The 20,598-nt window shown below is 46.5% G+C and overlaps 1 protein-coding gene across 1 annotated transcript in view; it reads right to left on the bottom strand.

The window, feature by feature from the left end:
* The window catches only part of SYNCRIP (synaptotagmin binding cytoplasmic RNA interacting protein), a 113,441-nt gene extending 107,148 nt beyond the window's left edge, over positions 1-6,293 (bottom strand). The window contains 2 exon segments of the mRNA XM_075340156.1: positions 4,431-4,590; positions 6,211-6,293. Coding sequence (XP_075196271.1) covers positions 4,431-4,578 — 148 coding nt within the window. The 5' untranslated portion in view covers positions 4,579-4,590; positions 6,211-6,293.
* Positions 6,294-20,598: the final 14,305 nt, after the last annotated feature.

Here is a 20,598-nt window from a genome sequence, read left to right as displayed (position 1 = left end):
TTTTATTAGAAAAAACACTCCCCAAATCATTCCCTTGTTCTCCAATTTAATAAAAAAAATGGGTCCGCAGAAATCCATTTGGATGTCCCACGTCGGCTCTGGACCTTCTAGAATATGGGGGCACGTTCAGGGAACGTATCCCCCATTTTCTAGGAGGGCAGACCTTCCATTTGAGGAGAGTGGGTGCAAAAATCTGCACCCACTCTCCCCGGGTCACAGCTGCAGAGTGCCGAGCAGCCAGCACAGCTCACACTGAACACAGTGCTGGCTGTCAGCTGCTTGGCACATGTGACCGGCCGGCGTCTGCTGTGAAGGAGGAGGGGGCCGCGGGGGATCAGCGCTGCGACCGGACAGGTATGTATGACACCGGGGGGAATTGGGGTGAACGGGCAGGGCCTGGGTGCATTTTTCTGTCGCATGTTTCAAGGCACATGCGACAGATAACATAGGAGCAGGGCGGCCGGTGCGCTACTGTGCGCGCGGCCATGTTGGATTTTCGGGAGGGGGGGGGTCGGGGGTCGGGGCGGGCACTTTGGCGACACCGGGGGCTTTGCCAGGAAGTGAGGTCAACAGGAAACCTCTTGACCTCACTTCCAGGTAAATGCCTGCGTTCTGGCGTGCCGACAAAGGCTGCGGACCGCAACAAAAAAGCAGGTCCATGCGGTGTAGCTGCGTTCTGACCCCACGTCATTGATTTCAATGGGGGAGAGAACGCAGCCACAACGCACAAAAGAAGTGACATGCTGCTTTTCTTTCCGCACCGATTTTTGGCATCCAAAACGCTGCGGAAAGAAACGCAGCGTGTGCACTGATTTTTCAGCTTTCCCATACACTTTGCTGGGAAAGCTGAACGCATGCAATTTGCCACTGAAACGCTGCGGTTCAAAACGCAGCGTTTCCGCGGTAAAAAACGCAATGTGTGCACACAGCCTTAAATATGCCCATAGATTAACGAGAAATCCCAGGAAAAGAAGAAACATCTATTTTTTATATATAAAAATGACTATAGCCTAATATGATGATGGCCACTAGTCACCTCCCTGGCTTCTGCAATATTTGTCTATCCAGCTAACTTGATATATATTTGACAGTGCATCCACAGATTTTAATGGAATCATCCAACTTCATGTTAAAGGGCTTGGCCTGCCCCCAACCTGAAAATTAAAAGGTGGTGTCCCACAATCTTATCTCTGAACCAAAGCGTTTTCAGATCTGCAGCATGTCAATTCTTTCAGCGGTTTTCACCCTTACAAATAAACTGGAAAATATCCAAGTTTAAATGCATCAAAAACATGCATATTTTTTCTGCTAACATTTGTTTTTTCTGCAGAAAAATCTGCAAATATTTAACATGTGCACATTTATGTGAGCCCTCGCGGGCAGGGTCCTCTCTCCTCCTATACCAGTCTGTCTTGTACTGTTAATGATTGTTGTACGTATACCCTCTTTCACTTGTAAAGCGCCATGGAATAAATGGCGCTATAATAATAAATAATAATAATAATAATAATAATTTATAGCTTATTCTGTACATAGATTATGATGACAACCCTACTTATCACCTAAGGCCACACAGAAAATTGAGCTACACACAAAATGTGTCTGTTTTGGATCATCCAGATTAGCCATGTTGAATTTCAACAACTACCACTTGGTTTCAGGAGAAACAATGTCCTGCAAGACATAGCCTGTAGGAACTTCCCTCTCCCCATTCAGATCACTTGAAAAGCCAGAATATGTATGTGTATGGGGAGTGCACAGAGGGAGAACTGTGAAATGATTTGTCTACACACAGATATTGAAGATGTATGAGCACATTTACATATCTTGGGTTTAAGCCTACCAAACCCTAAGTATCGAGAAATTAAAGTGAACCTATCAAATGAAATATGCACACAGAACCACAAGCAGTTCTGGGTGCATATTTCTAAGTCCCAGGCTATAGTAGCATAGATAAAGGGATAGTTAGAGAAAGTATTTCTAAAGAACCTTTATGATATGCTAATGAGCACAAGTACTAGTTGCAAAAGCGTTCGTTCCTGCGTTGATTCCACCCTCTTAACATGTTAGCACGTCCATAGGGGCGTACTAAAATGCAAGTCAATGCCCACTGCCAGCGTCATCACCAGCGGTGACGCACGTACCCGTCTGTTGCTACTGCCTCAGATGCTGGGCACTGCGCATGATCAGGTCACCACACTTCTGGTTATGCCCACTAAGAGGCCGGGTGTACGAGTCCCGGCTGCAGGGAGGTCTAGTGCGTATGACCAGAAGATCAGGACTTCTTATCATGAGCATTAACCGGCGTCAAAGGCTGTAGCAACGGACAGGTACAGGTGTCACCGCTGGTCATTACACTGGCAGTGGGCATTGAATAGCATGTTAGTACGCCTCTGTGGGCGTGCTAACATGCTAAGAGAGCAGAATGAGCGCAGGAACTAACGCCCTTGCAGCTAGTCTCTAGCCTCATTAGCATATGATACAGAATCTTTTTCTAAAGACCCCTCTATATATGCTGCTATAGGCTGGGACTGCTGGGCAGCGATTAGCAATATGCACCCAGAACTGCTCGTGGTTCAGTGAAAGCGGAGTTAATGTTTTTACCCCATAATCACGTGAGAAGTGTTTGATTGCTTGCACCTCCACATCACAAGCTCAAATGGAACAGCAATTGCACGTGTTCTCTGCTTCTCCAGTCACTGTCTATGGGAGTGACAAAGATGGCCAGGTGCTGTACACAACTGTCAGTCCCTTAGAAGAGGAATGAAGCCTCACAGCTCGTGACCACAGAATTTAAGACCCCCGGAATTAGATACTTATTACTCATCCAGGTAATAGGTGTAAAGGTTACTGTGGAACATCCCCTTAAAACCCTGAATTACTGAAGGTTTCATCACTCGTGTTCGCATCGGGAAGTGAGTGGCACTAATGACACCTCTCGTTCTTTAGTAAGTGGACATATGACCCCCTGTCAGGTCCACGTGCAGGTCTTGCCAGATCCGCGCAGACACCATGTCATCAGCGCCGCTCACCTCCCCATCAGAAGTGAGCGATGCCAGACAGCTTCTCTAAATCTTATATGCTAAGGCTACTTTCACATTTCCGTCATTTTCCCTCAGTCACAATCCGTCGCTTTGAGAAAAAAAACTGAATCCTGCAAAATAATTTGCAGGATTCCGCTTTTTGCCCATAGACTTGTATTAACGACGGATTGCGACTGATGGCCTTGCGTTGCATCCATCACGTGGCTGAACAGACGTGGAATGACTGACCGTTAGGCGGAAGCAATGCACAATGTTATGTTTTTGCGAGCATCGTAACGACGCACAGCGCAGGATTCCGTCACAATCCGTCAAGAGGTATAATGGTTGTGTATGGTGCAGGATTCCGCCGTAATCCGTCGCACGATGGAATCCAGCGCTGGATTCCATCATTTTCTACTGAGCATGCCCAGTATGTACACAATCGCATTGCAAGGCTCCAAAGGTGGTACGACAGATACATTTTTTTTTTACAGGGATCCGTCACATCAGTTGTACAACAATCTGCGACTGATCAGTCGCAACAGTCACAAAATGGATTGTGACTGATGGAAAAAACTGATGTGTGAAAGTAGCCTAAGGCTAAGTTCACACTTCAGTTGTTTTCAATCCGTCAGGTCCGTCAGCAACGGATCAGTTGTTTTTTAAATGTCAACTGATGCAACTGATGTGTTTTTCACAGGATTCCTTTCACAGGAATCCTGTGAAAAAACTGATCAGTTGCGTCCGTTACATCCGCTGTGCATCCGTTTGACGGATCAGTCATGATCCGTTTGTGTTTGGGACAGCCCAGTGGGCGTGCCAAACATGCTGGGCATGCTCAGTAGAGCATGACGGAATCCAGCGCTGGATTCCGTCGTAAGACGGATTACGACGGAATCCAGCACCATAGACATACATTGCAAGTGTGGCGGATGGCGACGGATTCCTGCGCGGCGCATTAATTTTGACGGCCTGAAAAACGTTACATTCTGCGTTGCTCCCCGCTCGGCGGTCAGTCAAAAACGACGGACCGCGACGCAGCAGATGCAACGCAGGGTCATCAGTCGCAATCCGTCACTAATAGAAGTCTATGGGGAAATACTGGATTCCTGCAAAATATTTTGCAGGATTCCGTAATTCCTCAAGGCTACGGATTGTGACTGATGCAAAACAACGGAAGTGTGAACTTAGCCTAACCCATTCAATGTCAGAGATTCTGTCATACAAGGCAGAGCAATGCATTGAAGACACCTCAAGCAGTGAAGGGGTTGGAGGGGGGACGGGACACCAAAATTATATCTGCAGCTCCCATGTCTTGGAAACCACAAAAAGTTGCTAATTTAGACAAAATCCAATGAAGAAAATAAAGCCAAAATAGAAGCCCCTTTTGGAAGAGCTAAGTCTTACCTGAAATGTAAATTTCATCTAGTTTTTCAGCAACTTTCTGTGGTAAACCAGCATCAAGCAAAGTCTGCAAATGCTCTGTTTGGGCTACTGCAGCATAAGTATCCATGGACTCTTCTGTACCATTCCCATTAACATGTTCTGCGGCCATAGCTCCAGATATCTGTACAAATGCAATAATCAGGGTCATTAATGGCGACCAGTTCTGCATGCAGAAGAAGAGGGCACATTTCACTTTCAGTGTCACTGCCTCACAACATGACCGCTATTGAGGGGCGCGCACCCGTCCTGGGCAGACGCTTGCCATGAGGGGCGCGCACCCGTCCTGGGCAGACGCTTGCCATGAGGGGCGCGCACCCGTCCTGGGCAGACGCTTGCCATGAGGGGCGCGCACCCGTCCTGGGCAGAAGCTTGCCATGAGGGGCGCGCACCCGTCCTGGGCAGAAGCTTGCCATGAGGGGCGCGCACCCGTCCTGGGCAGAAGCTTGCCATGAGGGGCGCGCACCCGTCCTGGGCAGAAGCTTGCCATGAGGGGCGCGCACCCGTCCTGGGCAGAAGCTTGCCATGAGGGGCGCGCACCCGTCCTGGGCAGAAGCTTGCCATGAGGGGCGCGCACCCGTCCTGGGCAGAAGCTTGCCATGAGAGGCGCGCACCCGTCCTGGGCAGAAGCTTGCCATGAGAGGAGCGCAAACCCGTCCTGGGAAGAAGCTTGCCATGAGGAGCGCAAACCCGTCCTGGGAAGAAGCTTGCCATGAGGAGCGCAAACCCGTCCTGGGAAGAAGCTTGCCATGAGGACACTCATCCAGGGCAGAAGCTTGCCATGAGGAGCGCACACCCGTCCTGGGCAGAAGCTTATCATGAGGGCACTAGTCTGGGGTAGAGGTTTGCCATGAGGAGCGCACACTTGTGCTGGGCAGAAGCTTGCCATGAGGAGCGCACACTCGTCCTGGGCAGAAGCTTGCCATTTGGAGCGCACACTCGTTCTGGGCAGAAGCTTGCCATGAGGGCACTAGTCTGGGGCAGAAGCTTGCCATGAGGAGCGCACACCCGTCCTGGGAAGAAGCTTGCCATGAGGACACTCATCCAGGGCAGAAGCTTGCCATGAGGAGCGCACACCCGTCCTGGGCAGAAGCTTATCATGCGGGCACTAGTCTGGGGCAGAAGCTTGCCATGAGGAGCGCACACCCGTCCTGGGAAGAGGCTTGCCATGAGGAGCGCACACCCGTCCTGGGAAGAGGCTTGCCATGAGGAGCGCACACCCGTCCTGGGCAGAAGCTTATCATGAGGGCACTAGTCTGGGGCAGAAGCTTGCCATCAGGAGCGCACACCCGTCCTGGGAAGAAGCTTGCCATGAGGACACTCATCCAGGGCAGAAGATTGACATAGTGCATCACCCGGCCCTCACTGAGGTGGATTCCCGCCCGCACAGGGAACAAAGCTGCTCCTACTCCCCACCCACAGGACGCCACTAGGCCGGCCCGGAGCCTGCTGCAGACACGTGCTCCTCCGGCGGCGGCCGCGCACACAATGCCAGCACACCGGGCGCCGCGGCCACATGTGGAGGCAGACAATGGGTCCTCCCGGGCCAGCATGGGGCTGCACGACCCGCCATGCTGTCCACATGCTGCACACCGCCATAACTATAGGAGGGCCCAGGACATAATGCAAACCATCCTCCCACCCCGCCGCCAACGTGCTCCTACTGGAATCCATTTTCCAGAGTTGCCGGCTCTGGCCCCAAAACGAGCATGACAGAGAAGTGTTTACAGCACCGGCAGCTTACCTGTCCCGATCCGGGCGGGTGCTGGCTGTGTCCGGGCTGCCTATTCTGTTTGTGGGGGTCAGGGTGTCGGACGAGCGCGCCCCTCGTGTGGTTGCAGCAGCTCCTTGTCCGGTGGAGTGTGGCTGTTGTAAAATGGCGGCCGGGAGAGCCGAGCTCACGCCGCTGGCAGCCAGTCCCACCCCTCCTTCGTGCCCGCGCACTCACGACGAGAACGCGCGTTGCTGGCTGCCATTCATCTCCGGGGTTTCACGAGCTGCCCCTGCCTGCCTCACGGTTCCTCCTATACCGGGGAGTGGCTGTGAGGTAACCCTGCCAGCCCGGCAAGGAAACCCCGGTGATGTAGCTCACTTCACGGGCTGGGCGGGCGCATACCCTCCGTGGCAGCTGTCGGGCTACGACTGGCTTTTCGCCCGCTTGGGTTCGCTCCAAAATCCTCCTCTAAAGTCGCTTCAAAAACGTGTGGAGCACTGTTCCTATTCACTTCAATGTCATGTCCTCTTTGCTGTCCATGGGAAAAGTTCTTTCAGGCTTGTATATTTTATTTCTGTGAATGCCTGTGGAACTAATGCAGTGAGGGTGACTTTTCTGCAGCCGCCCCTGGGATTATCCCCTGTGACTGACCATATTCACCTTCCTGACCAGGCCAAATCTGAGCCGTGTCACGTTATGAGGTAAAATCTCTGGAACGCTTCAGCAGATCTCGGTCACTATTGTTTTTTGACATATTGTACTTCACGTTAGTGGTAAATTTACAATATTTTTTGCGTTTATATGTGAAAATATCAAGTTTGGCAATTTTCAAACTTTTCCAGTTTTATACCCTTAAACCAGAGTTATGTCACACAAAATCTATTTTACATCAGCGCAATTTTTGAAAAATTTTTTTTGTTAAGGGGGCTTTACACGCAGCGACGTCGGTAACGAGATATCGCTGGGGTCACGGAATTTGTGACGCACATCAGCGACGTCGTTGCATGTGAAACATACGAACGACCGCTAACGATCAAAATTACTCACCTAATCGTTGATCGTTGACACGTCATTCTAATCCCAAATATCGTTGCTGGTGCAGGACGCAGGTTGTTCGTCGTTTCTGAGGCAGCACACATCGCTACGTGTGACGCTCCAGGAACGACGAACACCGTACCTACGTCCTCCGGCAACGAAGTGGGCATCACTTTCTTTCGGCTGCTCTCAGCCCCTCCGCTTCTGTTGGACGGCTGCCGTGTGACGCCGCACGAACCGCCCCCTTAGAAAGGAGGCGGTTCGCCAGCCACAGCGACGTCGCTAGGCAGGTAAGTATGTGTGTTGGGTCCTAGCGGTGTGCCACGGGCAGCAATTTGCCTGTGACGCACAACTGACAGGGGTGGGTGCTTTCCGATGTCCCTGTGTGTAAAGCCCCCTTTAAAAGGGATCAAAGTTTATCAGTATTTACTAATTTTTCTATCAAAATTTACAAAACCATTTTTTTAGGGACCACATCACATTTGAAGAGGCCTAAGTGACCGAAAATACCCAAAAGTGACATAATTCTAAAAACTGAACCCCTATAGGTACTCAAAATCACATGGATCCCATGAGCGATTTATTGATTTATTTATTTTTTTCTTCCTCAGCTCTAACAGGACTGAGAAAACAATCGCAGCATGCTAGGGTGGTATCCGATTCATTTTCACTCTCCCATGCAGTCTATAGGTGCGAGAGACACATTGCATTGCACTCGTATTACACCAGTGTAATGTGAGTGCAGTGCAAGAATCGCATCAGCTGACAATGGAGGAGATGGGGGAGATTAATCCCTCCCTCTCCTCCGCAGCACCCAACCTGTTCTTCGCGGTTGTGCTGCAATTTCAGGATCGAATGAGAGTCGCACAACACTCGGTTTACACCAGCAGAGCAGGAGCCGAGTGTGATTAATGCCCATGTGCCCGCAGTCTAACCCTTTAGGTGCTTCACGGGAGATGAAGCAATGTGGACGGAAAACATGAAAATAGTACTTTTTCACACAAAAATGTTACTTTAACCTTAAATTTAGTATTTTCACAAGGGTAACGAGAAAAAATGCACATTAGAATTTATTTTGCAATTTCTGCTAAATATAACAATACCACATTTGTTGTGAAAATCTACTGTTTGGGCGCACAGCAGGGCTTGGAAGGGAAGGAGCGCCATTTGCCTTTTTCAACTCAAAATTGGCTGAAATAGTTAGTGGATTCCATGTCACAATTGGAGAGTCCCTGAGGTGCCTAAACAGTGGAGCTCCCCCACAAGTGACCCCATGTGTTCAATTAGACCCTTCAAGGAATTTGTGTAGATGTTTAATGAGCACCTTGAACCCTCAGCTGTTTCCCAGAATTTTATAGCGTTGAGCCGTGAAAATGAAAAAATAGATTTTTGCCACACAAATGTTGCTTTAAACTCAAATCTTTCAGTTTCACAAGGGTAACAGGAGATCGTAAACCACAAAATTTGTTGTGCAATTTCTCCTGAGTTCACCAATACCCCATATGTGGTCGAAAACTACTTTTAAGGCACAGTGCAAAGTGAAGAAGGAAAGGAGCGCCATATTAGAGTTCAGATTTAATTGGAATTGTTAGTGGTTGCAATGCACCTGAGGTGACTAAACAGTACAGTTCCCCCACAAGTGACCCCATTTTGGTAATTAGGCCCCTTAAGGAATTTATGTAAATGTTTGATGTGCACCTTGAACCCCCAAGTGCTTCACATAATTTTTTAACACTTAAGCCGTGAAAAATAAAAAATATATTTCTTATCACAAAAATGTTGCTTTAACCACAAATGTTTCAATTTCACTAGAGTAAGGCTATGTGCGCACGTAGCGTTCTGTCCCTGCAGAAATTTCTGCAGCGATTTGAACAGCACACGTGCGCTTCAAATCGCTGCAGAAAGTCCGTAATGAGAAAAAAAAGCCGATTCCATGCGCTCTGAGTGCAGCCCCTCCCTTAGACAGAGCGGGGGATGCATGCAGAGCGCAGTAAAGAAGTGACATGTCACTTCTTAGAACGCGTGCTTCGGGCAGCAGCCGAAGCACTGCGCTCTAATATCCCACGTGCGTACGTCTCCTGCATTATCTTCATAGATTATGCTGGGGACACAGGACGCATGCAGTTACGCTGCGGTGCAGATCGCAGCGTAACTGCATGCAAATACGCAATGTGCGCACATAGCTTACCAGGAGGTAATGGACCATACAAATTGTTGTGCAATTTCTCCTGAGTAAACCATTACCCCATTTGTAGTCAAACTATTTTTGAGGCAAAGTGAAGCAGGGAAGGAGCGCCTTTGAGTTCAGATTTGGTTGGAATTGTTTGCTGATGCCATATTGGCAGAGCCCCTGAGGTGCCATAACAGCACTAAACGAGTGTGAATAAAATAAAAAAGGACTGAGCACCTGCAACTATCTGACCCTAACCCTGATATGTTATATGTATATGATTCAGTAAAAAAATACTATAGTGGAAGCTGATTACTATATTATATTTTTACTGTCCCTAATATATCAACGAATCCAAATTACTATTTTGTTTGTTTTTTTTACACTTTCCTATCTGACACTAATCCTGACTATATTCAGTAAAAAATACTGTAGTAGAAACCAATAATAGTTAACACTCAGTGGCTGCAGGATGAACGCACAGATGTGATGCAATAGTGGGAAAAAATGGACAGGAAAAAAAAAAGTCCTGGCCAAAGGCGAACAGATACGCTGACCAATGATGTGCATCACTGATTAGAGGCTTTACAACTGCGGAACACGCACGCATGGATGTGGTGCAAAAAAAGGGGGAGAGATATGTATAAAAAAGGCCTGACCAAAAATGAGAATGAATGCTGATCTGCTAAGGCTAGTTTCACACTTGCGTTCAGCGCATTCCGTCACTATGGAGAATAGCGCAGTCCGTTAACGCACTGCGCTATTCTCCATAGACTTGTATGGACGATGCACTGTAACGCAAGTGTCTGCGTTGCATCCGCTGGACGACGCAGCGTCGTTATTTTGACGCTGCGTCGGGCGGATGGAACGCAGCATGTAACGTTTTTCTGCGCTTGGCGGAGTGTCAAAAAAACGCAACCTGCAGGAATCCGTTAGGCGTCCGTTGTTTTTATAATGGACGCCTATGGTGGCGGATTCCGTTAGAATGCGTCATTTGACGGATTCCGTTAACGCAGCTGTCTTTACACAACTGTGCATGCTCAGATGTGTAAAGACAAGGAAAAAAAACTACAACGGATTGCGTTATTTTGTACGATCTGTAGCATGCGTTGTGTCACTATATGCAACGCATCTGTTGCATGCGTCACACAACGCAATGCTACGGATCCCGTCCAACGCAAGTGTGAAACTAGCCTTATGTGCACCACTGAATAGTGCTTGGTGGCTGCAGCACACACGCAAGGAGGTGGTGCAAAAATAAAAAAAAAAAAGCCAAAAATTGAGTGTTCGGTGGCAGAAGGGTTGGGAAGGGTATTAGTTAGAGGGGGAGGAAGTGAGAGTTTGGGGTACAATGGAAAAAAGCAGGGGACAGGAACAAATTTTCTTGTCTTCAGTCAGCAGCAACAATATCAGAAGTGGAGGCACAGGCTAAAATAGTCTTTGGCACCACAAGACCCAGCAGGTCAGCAGTAGAACGACACAGTAAGGCCTAAGACACACGGCATGAAAATCGGAACTAGTGGAGTGCGATAAAACATCGCATTCCACTCGGACCAATATTAGCCTATGTGTGAGCACCCATGAGCAATTATTTTATCGGACCGAGAAAACAATCGCAGCATGCTGCGATTGTAATGCGAGACTCTTTCTCTCGCACCCATTCAAATATATGGGGCAAGAGAAAAATCGCACTGCATTCGCGGTACACCGGTGTACCGCGAATGCAGTGTGAGAATGGCAAAAGCCGGCTATGGAGGAGAGAGGGAGATAAATCCCTCTCCTCTGCAGCGCCGGCCTCCTCAGTGCCGGCTCGTTCCCCACAGCTGAGGTCCAATTGCATGACACTCGGCTCCTGCTGTGCTGCCAGCGTGAGACGAGTGTCATGCGAGGATCGCATTAGTCCCCGTGTGGCCCTGGCATAACCATTCTGCACACAACTCCAAGCTGGAATGAGGTGAAGCACGGTGTTCACTGTAAGGTCAAACTTTGTCTCTGCTCACAATTAGTGGTGGGGTGGGTGACACCGCCGTTGCCTAGTTCCAGCCTAGTATTGGTGCTATCCTACCAATGATCATAGCCGAACGTCAATGTTTCAGGCAATTTAATTTGCCTAAACATTGAAATTGCTGTGATTGGCTGTTCAGAATTGAACAGCCAATCAAAGCGATTGTAGCTGCAAGGGTGAGGCGGTGAAACCACCTTGGTTACAAGCTCAAGTGTCCCACTGTCAAGTTCAGTAGGCATCTTCTCTGAGGTTCACATGACATAATTTATGTTATAGGTTGTGAACCACTAAACAACCATGATCTAAACTTATATCAAAAGTTGTGAAGGGGTTAAAAAAATTTTTTACCGTATGCTACGCCCGGGCTGTAAGCACTATTAGGCTCAGATGTTGGTGCTGAGCGGTGGTATGCTTTTTTTCTTCAGTTTTGTGAAGGTTGAGCTTTCACTGTGCTCCTACGTGGTTCCTGGCGCTCCAGACCTGTTCCCAGGGAACATCTAGATGATTCAGAGGTAGGTAGGAATAAAGTTTTCTGGATCACAGATCAATATAATTCACAGCTTCTTCAGCTTTTAGCTGCACACTGGATTTCCTACAGGTTCCGGCTGGATGGCAACTGGACTGATACTCTGATATGGCAAATCTATAACTGAGATTTCACCTTGCTGCGGTGGGACCAATTGCTTTAGGGGTTTTGGTCTACCTACTATAGCTGCCAGGATGTTGAGTGCCACTCGCCCGTATTGAGACATGTCTGGATTCTGTATTTAGATTTCTCTGCATAAGACAAGTCAGGGCTCTGAAAAGACTGTCTGGCAAGGTACTCAACAATAATAACCCTTGTATATTGCTCCTCACCATTGGATGGGCCCGTCTCAACTGTACTGCCAACTCTCTCTGGTCACTATAGTGAAAAGACTATAGAGCAGAGATTAATATAATTAACTCAGTTCTACCAAATACTGTATATACAGTCATATGAAAAAGTTTGGGCACCCCTATTAATGTTAACCTTTTTTCTTTATAACAATTTGCGTTTTTGCAACAGCTATTTCAGTTTCATATATCTAATAACTGATGGACTGAGTAATATTTCTGGATTGAAATGAGGTTTATTGTACTAACAGCAAATGTGCAATCCGCATTTAAACAAAATTTGACCGGTGCAAAAGTATGGGCACCCTTATCAATTTCTTGATTTGACCACTCCTAACTAATTTTTACTGACTTACTAAACCACTAAATTGGTTTGGTAACCTCATTGAGCTTTGAACTTCATAGGCAGGTGTATCCAATCATAAGAAAAGGTATTTAAGGTGGCCACATGCAAGTTATTCTCCTATTTGAATCTCCTATGAAGAGTGGCATCATGGGCTCCTCAAAACAACTCTCAAATGATCTGAAAACAAAGATTATTCAACATAGTTGTTCAGGGGAAGGATACAAAAAGTTGTCTCAGAGATTTAAACTGTCAGTTTCCACTGTGAGGAACATAGTAAGGAAATGGAAGAACACAGGTACAGTTCTTGTTAACCCTAGAAGTGGCAGGCCAAGAAAAATATCAGAAAGGCAGAGAAGAAGAATGGTGAGAACAGTCAAGGACAATCCACAGACCACCTCCAAATACCTGCAGCATCATCTTGCTACAGATGGTGTCAATGTGGATCGGTCAACAATACAGTTCACGTTGCACAAGGAGAAGCTGTATGGGAGAGTGATGCAAAAGAAGCCGTTTCTGCAAGCACGCCACAAACAGAGTCGCCTGAGATATGCAAAAGCACATTTGGACAAGCCAGTTACATTTTGAAAGAAGGTCCAGTGGACTGATGAAACAAAGATTGAGTTGTTTGGTCATACAAAAAGGCGTTATGCATGGAGGCAAAAAACCACAGCATGCCAAGAAAAGCACTTGCTACCCACAGTAAAATTTGGTGGAGGTTCAATCATGCTTTGGGGCTGTGTGGCCAATGCCAGCACCGGGAATCTTGTTAAAGTTGAGGGTCGCATGGATTCAACTCAGTATCAGCAGATTCTTGACAATAATGTGCAAGAATCAGTGACGAAGTTGAAGGGGATGGATATTTCAGCAAAACACCGCTCCAAATCTACTCAGGCATTCATGCAGAGGAACAATTACAATGTTCTGGAATGGCCATCCCAGTCCCCAGACCTGAATATCATTGAAAATCTGTGGGATGATTTGAAGCGTGCTGTCCATGCTCGGGGACCATCAAACTTAACTGAACTGGAATTGTTTTGTAAACAGGAATGGTCAAATATACCTTCATCCAGGAACTCATTAAAAGCTACAGGAAGCGACTAGAGGCTGTTATTTTTTGCAAAAGGAGGATCTACAAAATATTAATGTCACTTTTATGTTGAGGAGCCCATACTTTTGCACTGGTCAAATTTTTTTTAAATGCGGATTGCACATTTTCTGTTAGTACAATAAGCCTCTTTTCAATCCAGAAATATTACTCAGTCCATCAGTTATTAGCTATATGGAACTGAAATAGCTGTTGCAAAAACCCAAATTGTTATAAAGAAAAAAGGTTAACATTAATAGGGGTGCCCAAACTTTTTCATATGACTGTAGTATATATACTATCCCTTCATAAACAAACAGTAAGTTAAACAATACAAAGATTCAATGAAAATATGGAGGACCTAATTACATCATTATTTAATGATGATGTGATGAAATTTAATGAGTTTGTGATTGTTCACTTTAGAAAATTGTCAACTTTTACAGTGTTTAAAAAACTAACATCACATCTTGGCCTAAAATAGCAAGTGTCGTCAGTATGGCGCTCGTGTGTCATTTGAAAAGTTCCTGCCTGTCAGGAGAAGAAGCGGCACCACGCCTCCAACTCTGACCTAAGATGAGCGGGCCGGTCACAGACTGTAGGCAGGCCGGATGTGGCCCACGGTCCGCCCCTTGCCCAGGTCTGCTATAGAGGATGTCGATCAGGCATCCTCCAATACAGTCCCTTGCCGACCTCTATACCGCCAGCTGCTGAACTCCAGTGGTATTACAGAGCAATAATTTACATTTAATGTGAGGAACGAACACCAGGCAATACATCAAAGCAGGAATTATTCCACAGGCTTTTATAAATGCAGAAATGTTTGTCATGGCCCCGTCTTGGTCATTACACAATGTGTACCCATAAGTGGTGTTGTAATTTCTGCATTGACCCAAGCAATAAAATATGTTACTTAAAAGGAGTTGTCTAGTGAAAAGAAGTTGGGGTTATCACCAATCCACAGAAATTCCAGTGATTCCCAGAATGGGCCACTTTTATCCTCATTAGAATGGGGTAGTTATGTGCATACTTGGCTGCCACTGCATTCACATTTTATGCTGAATGTTTGAAAAAGCGCATCATACACTGCAGCTGTTGTCATACAGTCAGGGGAAACTGTGGTCAAGGACTGTCTTTTTAGTGGTTGGTAGGCCCCCAGCAGTTAGCCATTTATCACAGTATGAAGATAAAGCTTTCATGGATAGAGACTAATACGGGTATTGGTATGTACAGTAATTGGTGATTTCAATGCACCCTAGGTAGCATACACCATAGCTAGCATTGCTTAACATAGATGTATCATATGATGTATATTGGTACTTTTAGATATTTTATGTATTACACACATTAATGAAAATGTTTTGCCGAAAACGTTTTAAGGAAAATCTCAATCTGCTGCTATAACCATGAATTTGTTTTACTTAATATCCTTCTCTATAAGTGCATAATTCAGAAATATATTACCCTCCTCCCTCTAGCACTTCTGCCTACTAAACACATGCTGCATATTCTATTTTTAACATATGAAGCTGTCTTTTTAATTCAGAAAGTGGGGCGGCACGGTGGCTCAGTGGCTAGCACTGCAGTCTTGCAGCGCTGGGGTCCTGGGTTCAAATCCCACCAAGGACACCATCTGCAAGGAGTTTGTATGTTCTCCCCGTGTTTGCGTGGGTTTCCTCCGGGTACTCCGGTTTCCTCCCACATTCCAAAGACATACAGATAGGGACTTTAGATTGTGAGCCCCAATGGGGACAGTGTTGCCAATGTATGTAAAGTGCTATGGAATTAATAGCGCTATATAAATGAATAAAATTATTATTATTATTATAAAGTGTTCCAAAAACAAAGGTATAAGAAAAATGTAAATACTATCTACCTATTTACATACTAGTGATATTAAAAGATGGGCATTCATTTCTGGGCTAATAGAGTTCATTAAAGAATAAGGCCCCAAAGATTTCTGTTATACTTTACTATTGACAAAAACAACATTCAGATAAAAGGCCCATGTGGTCCTATCCCCAAAAGCCCCTACTAATCAAACAGGGATATGCTATAATTTTTAGACAACAGAAAAACATATTTAAATGGAGTCTGTCAGAATAAGCGGACACTATAAACTAGGTATACGACCTTGAAAGGGATATTGCCTCCATAAACAATTGCACCTTTCATGCTCTTATAGCTGCCCATGTTCTGTAGAATTGGATGTTTAATCTGGTATGCTTATCAGGCAGCTCAGTACACTGTTGGTGTGTCCAGGAGACTCAGTGTAGTTATGCCCATTGGTTTTGCATACCTCCGCCTTCACCACTAGTCATTGACAGCACTGATTTGCCTGAGCTTTCTCTTCAGAGAGTGCTTACGCCATGCAAGCCTTAGGCTATGTTCACATTTCCGCTATTTAGTATCTGTCACAATCCGCCGCTTTGAGAAACAACGCAATCCGTTTAGCGGATTCCGTTGTTCCCATAGACTTGTATGAGCGGCGGATTGTGACTGATGCCCTTGCGTTGCATCCTTCGCCTGACTTATTAGTCGTGGAACGACTGACCGTCAGGCGGCAGGAACGCAGCATGTAACTTTTTTTGAGCAGCGGAATCCTTTTGATTTCACTGTGCATGCTCAGCACTTGTGGTGGCCGGCTACTGTGAGCGATCAGCTGATCGGCCGGCTACTGTGAGCGATCAGCTGATTTGCCGGCTACTGTGAGTGATCAGCTGGCTACTGTGAGCGATCAGCTGATTGGCCGGCTACTGTGAGCGATCAGCTGATCACCCGGCGGCCGGGTTCTGTGAGTGATCAGCTGATCACTGGTTAAACAGTAAAAAAAAAAATAGATCATTGTTTTGCAGCATCAGTCACATCAGTTGTGCTACTATCTGCAACACATCCGTTGCATCAGTCACACAACTGATTGTGATGGATGCGAAACAACGGAAGTGTGAACATAGTCTTAGGCTGCCTTCACTTCAGCGTTTTTTTGATGGACGTCAAAAACACGCAAACCGCACGTGACTAGATCCTGTTGATTTAGTGTTGAACGCATGCAAACGCAAGTGATATTTTACCAGATCCTTTCACTTCCAGTGTATGGGCGGGCATTGGAGTCATGAGAGAGAGAGAATCATGATCACGCCCGGTGGTTTCTGGGCATGCTCACTAGAGCAAACAGGATCCTTTCTATCAGAATACCACCGTTCACATGCAGTTGCATGCAGTACACTTAGGATCCAGTGACATCCAGCGTTTGGACGCAGGTAAAAAAAGCTAGCGTTTTTGAAATACGATAAAAAAACGCAAAACAGATCCGGTATAAGATGCATACAAGCGCATGCAAACACATCTTAACGCGATACCATTGAAAATGCATTGCAAAGATTCGGTCAGATGCGTTTTGCTGACGTCCTTCAAAAAAAACGCTGATGTGAAAGCAGCCTTAGTCACCTGTGATTAAAGCGGAGGGAAATGCAAAACCATATTGGAAAACTGTGCACTAAGCTGTTAACTATGCCCAAAGTGAACTTAGCAACCTAAATGGCGTGTTTAATTAAATTTCAGTATTTGCATAATGGAGGCAGCAACTAGCACTCTAAAGGCCACGTCTCACTAAGCGACATCGCTAGCGTCATTGGTGCTGAGTCACGGTTTTTGTGACGCAACAGTGATCTTGCTAGCGATGTTGCTGTGTGTGACATCCAGTAACGACCTGGCCCCTGCTGTGAGGTCGCTGGTCATTGCTGAATGTCCTGGACCATTTTTTTGGTCGTTGCTCTCTCGCTGTTAAACACAGCGATGTGTGCTTCACAGCGGGAGAGCAAAGATCTGAATGTGCAGGGAGCCGGCTTCTGCGGACGCTGGTAACTAATGTACACATCGGGTAACCAAGCAAAGGCTTTGCTTGGTTACCCGATATTTACCTTGGTTACCAGCGTCCGTAGCTTCTAGAAGCCAGCTCCCTGCACACGTAGCCAAGGTACACATCGGGTAACTATAAGGGTACCGTCACACTTTTGCGACGCAGCAGCGATCCCACCAGCGATCTGACCTGGTCAGGATCGCTGCTGCATCGCTACATGGTCGCTGGTGACCTGTCAAACAGGCAGATCTCACCAGCGACCAGTGACCAGCCCCCAGCCAGCAGCGACGTGGAAGCGACGCTGTGCTTGCAGTGAGCCGGCGTCTGGAAGCTGCGAACACTGGTAACTAAGGTAAACATCGGGTATGGTTACCCGATGTTTACTTTAGTTACCAGCGCACACCGCTTAGCGCCGGCTCCCTGCACTCGTTGCCACAGCACATATCAGGTTAATAAGCAAACCTTTGCTTATTTACCCGATGTGTCCTCCGGCTACGTGTGCAGGGAGCAGGGAGCCGGCACTGGCAGCGTGAGAGCTGCAGACGCTGGTAACGAAGGTAAATATCGGGTAACCACCTTGGTTACCCAATGTTTACCTTGGTTACAGCTTACCACAGGCTGTCAGACGCCGGCTCCTGCTCCCTGCACATTCAGGATTGTTGCTCTCTCGCTGTCACACACAGTGATGTGTGCTTATCAGCGGGAGAGCAACAATAAAAAAATGAACCAGGGCTGTGTGTAACCAGCAGCGATCTCACAGCAGGGGCCAGATCGCTGCTTAGTGTCACACACAGCGAGATCGCTAATGAGGTCACTGCTGCGTCACAAAAATCGTGACTCAGCAGCGATCTCAGTAGCGATCTCGCTGTGTGTGAAGTACCCCTAAGCAAAGCGCTTTGCTTAGTAATCCGATGTGTACTATGGTTACCAAGCACAGCGTCGTTACACGGGTCGCTGGTGGCTGATCTCTGATCGCTGTGGAGATCTGCCTGTTTGACAGCTCACCAGCGACCATGTAGCGACGTTCCAGCCATCCCTGCCAGGTCAGATCGCTTGTGGGATCGTTGGAGCGTCACTAAGTGTGACGGTACCTTAAGGTGCAAATTTTATAGTGCTATACGCGGCAATGAACTTAGTTTATACGTTTATATCAGTTTTTGATGACAGATTACCTCTTTGTGGCATTTTTTGTAAAGAGTCACTTTCTGTTTTTTGCTTTTTTTGGGGGGGGGTTGTGTTTTAGAGAAGAATATGGGAAAAAGGCTAAAACTGGAAATACATTTTTAGTACAATGTCCTAAATCAAAGTCAGCAGTGGATACAGCAGGAAGTACACCTTATGTTTCTCATTCCTTTACTATCACTTCTGGTTTTATTCTAATGAATGCAACCCGGATTCATCATTGTCTTTATGCCTGTTTTTTGTCTTTTCTTGTCTAACCTTTTTTATTCTATTATTTTTTTTAATTTTTTTTTTACATCTATTTTGTGTTCCCTGTTTTTTTGGTTTTTTTCCGTTTTGTGGGCAGAGTTTAATGATTCCAGATGCTAAATAGTCACATATTTTGGCAGTTTTAGTTTTTTAAAGTCTCATCCTTTAGATATTTTTAAAAAGATATGACTTTTTGCTCAAAAAGATGCAAAATGACTAGAAAAAAGCCCTTTTTTTACTTTGCGCCAAATTCATAAATTGCATGCACCATTTTGATGAATTTGGTGCAATAGACCCCTGCGAGTACCCCAAGATAAAACAAGGAAAGTGAGTAAAAAAAAATGCAAATAATAAATCCGAGCAGGCATGTATCGTTTCTAGCTGAAAGGGATTTTCCCACTTTAGGTATTTATGGTAGATTCATGGACGTGCCATAATCTGATTTGATTTGGTGAGAATCCCATGTAGACTGTTTTGTGTTTGTTTTTTTATGTTTTTGGTTTTTTTTTTTAATGCATCTTTGCATTTCAATAGCTATACTTTTTTTTTTTTTTTTTTTTTACCAGTGGTGTTTTTTTATAATGTTTGGTTTGTAGCACTTAAGGCTGCTTTACATGCTGCGATATCGTTACCGATATCGCTAGCGTGCGTACCCGCCCCCATCGGTTGTGCGACACGGGCAAATCGCTGCCCGTGGCGCACAACATCGCTCAGACCCGTCACAGTACTTACCTGCCTAGCGACGTCACTGTGACCGGCGAACCGCCTCCTTTCTAAGGGGGCGGTTTGTTCGGTGTCACAGCGACGTCACTAAGCGGGCGACCAATAGAAGCGGAGGGGCGGAGATGAGCGGGACGTAACATCCCGCCCATCTCCTTCCGTCCGCATTGCCGGCGGCCGCAGGTAAGGTGAGGTTCCTCATTCCTGCGGTGTCACACACAGCGATGTGTGCTGCCGCAGGAACAACGAACTACATCGTACACGCAGCAGCAACGATAATTGGGAATAGGGGGGCATGTCACCGATTTAGCACGTTTTTAACGATGCAGAATCGCTCATAGGTGTCATACGCAACGACATCACTAAAGCGGCCGGATGTGCGTCACAAATTCTGTGACCCCCAACGAGATCGCTTGAGCGATGTCGTAGCGTGTAATGCGGCCTTTAGGCTTAAAGGGACTCTGTCAGCAGGTTTCTGCAATGTAATCTTAAGACTCCATGCTGTAAGTGTTAAGACAATCTGGGCTGAATTCTATTTTATCTCAAAGTTTGCTTTTGTTTACCTGCTATGTTAAGGTGGCTTTACACACTGCAACATCGCAAACGACATCGCTGTAACGTCACCGGTTTTGTGACGTAATAGCGACCTCCCCAGCGACATTGCAGTGTGTGAAACACATCAGCGACCTGGCCCCTGCTGTGAAGTTGCTGATCGCTACAAATCGTTCAGGACCATTCTTTGGTCCTTTGTTTCCCGCTGTGCAGCAAAGTCTCAGTGTGTAAAGGGGACTTAAAACACTGGAAACGAGTGATGTGTTACAATATCTGTCAATCACTCTTCTGTCAGTCGGTCTCTCCCTCTCGGTCTCTATTCTCTCTCTGTCAGTCCGTC

Source organism: Anomaloglossus baeobatrachus, chromosome 3 (genome assembly GCF_048569485.1).
Source record: "Anomaloglossus baeobatrachus isolate aAnoBae1 chromosome 3, aAnoBae1.hap1, whole genome shotgun sequence".
Lineage (NCBI taxonomy): Eukaryota > Metazoa > Chordata > Amphibia > Anura > Aromobatidae > Anomaloglossus > Anomaloglossus baeobatrachus.
This window is presented reverse-complemented; position numbering and strand designations above follow the sequence as displayed.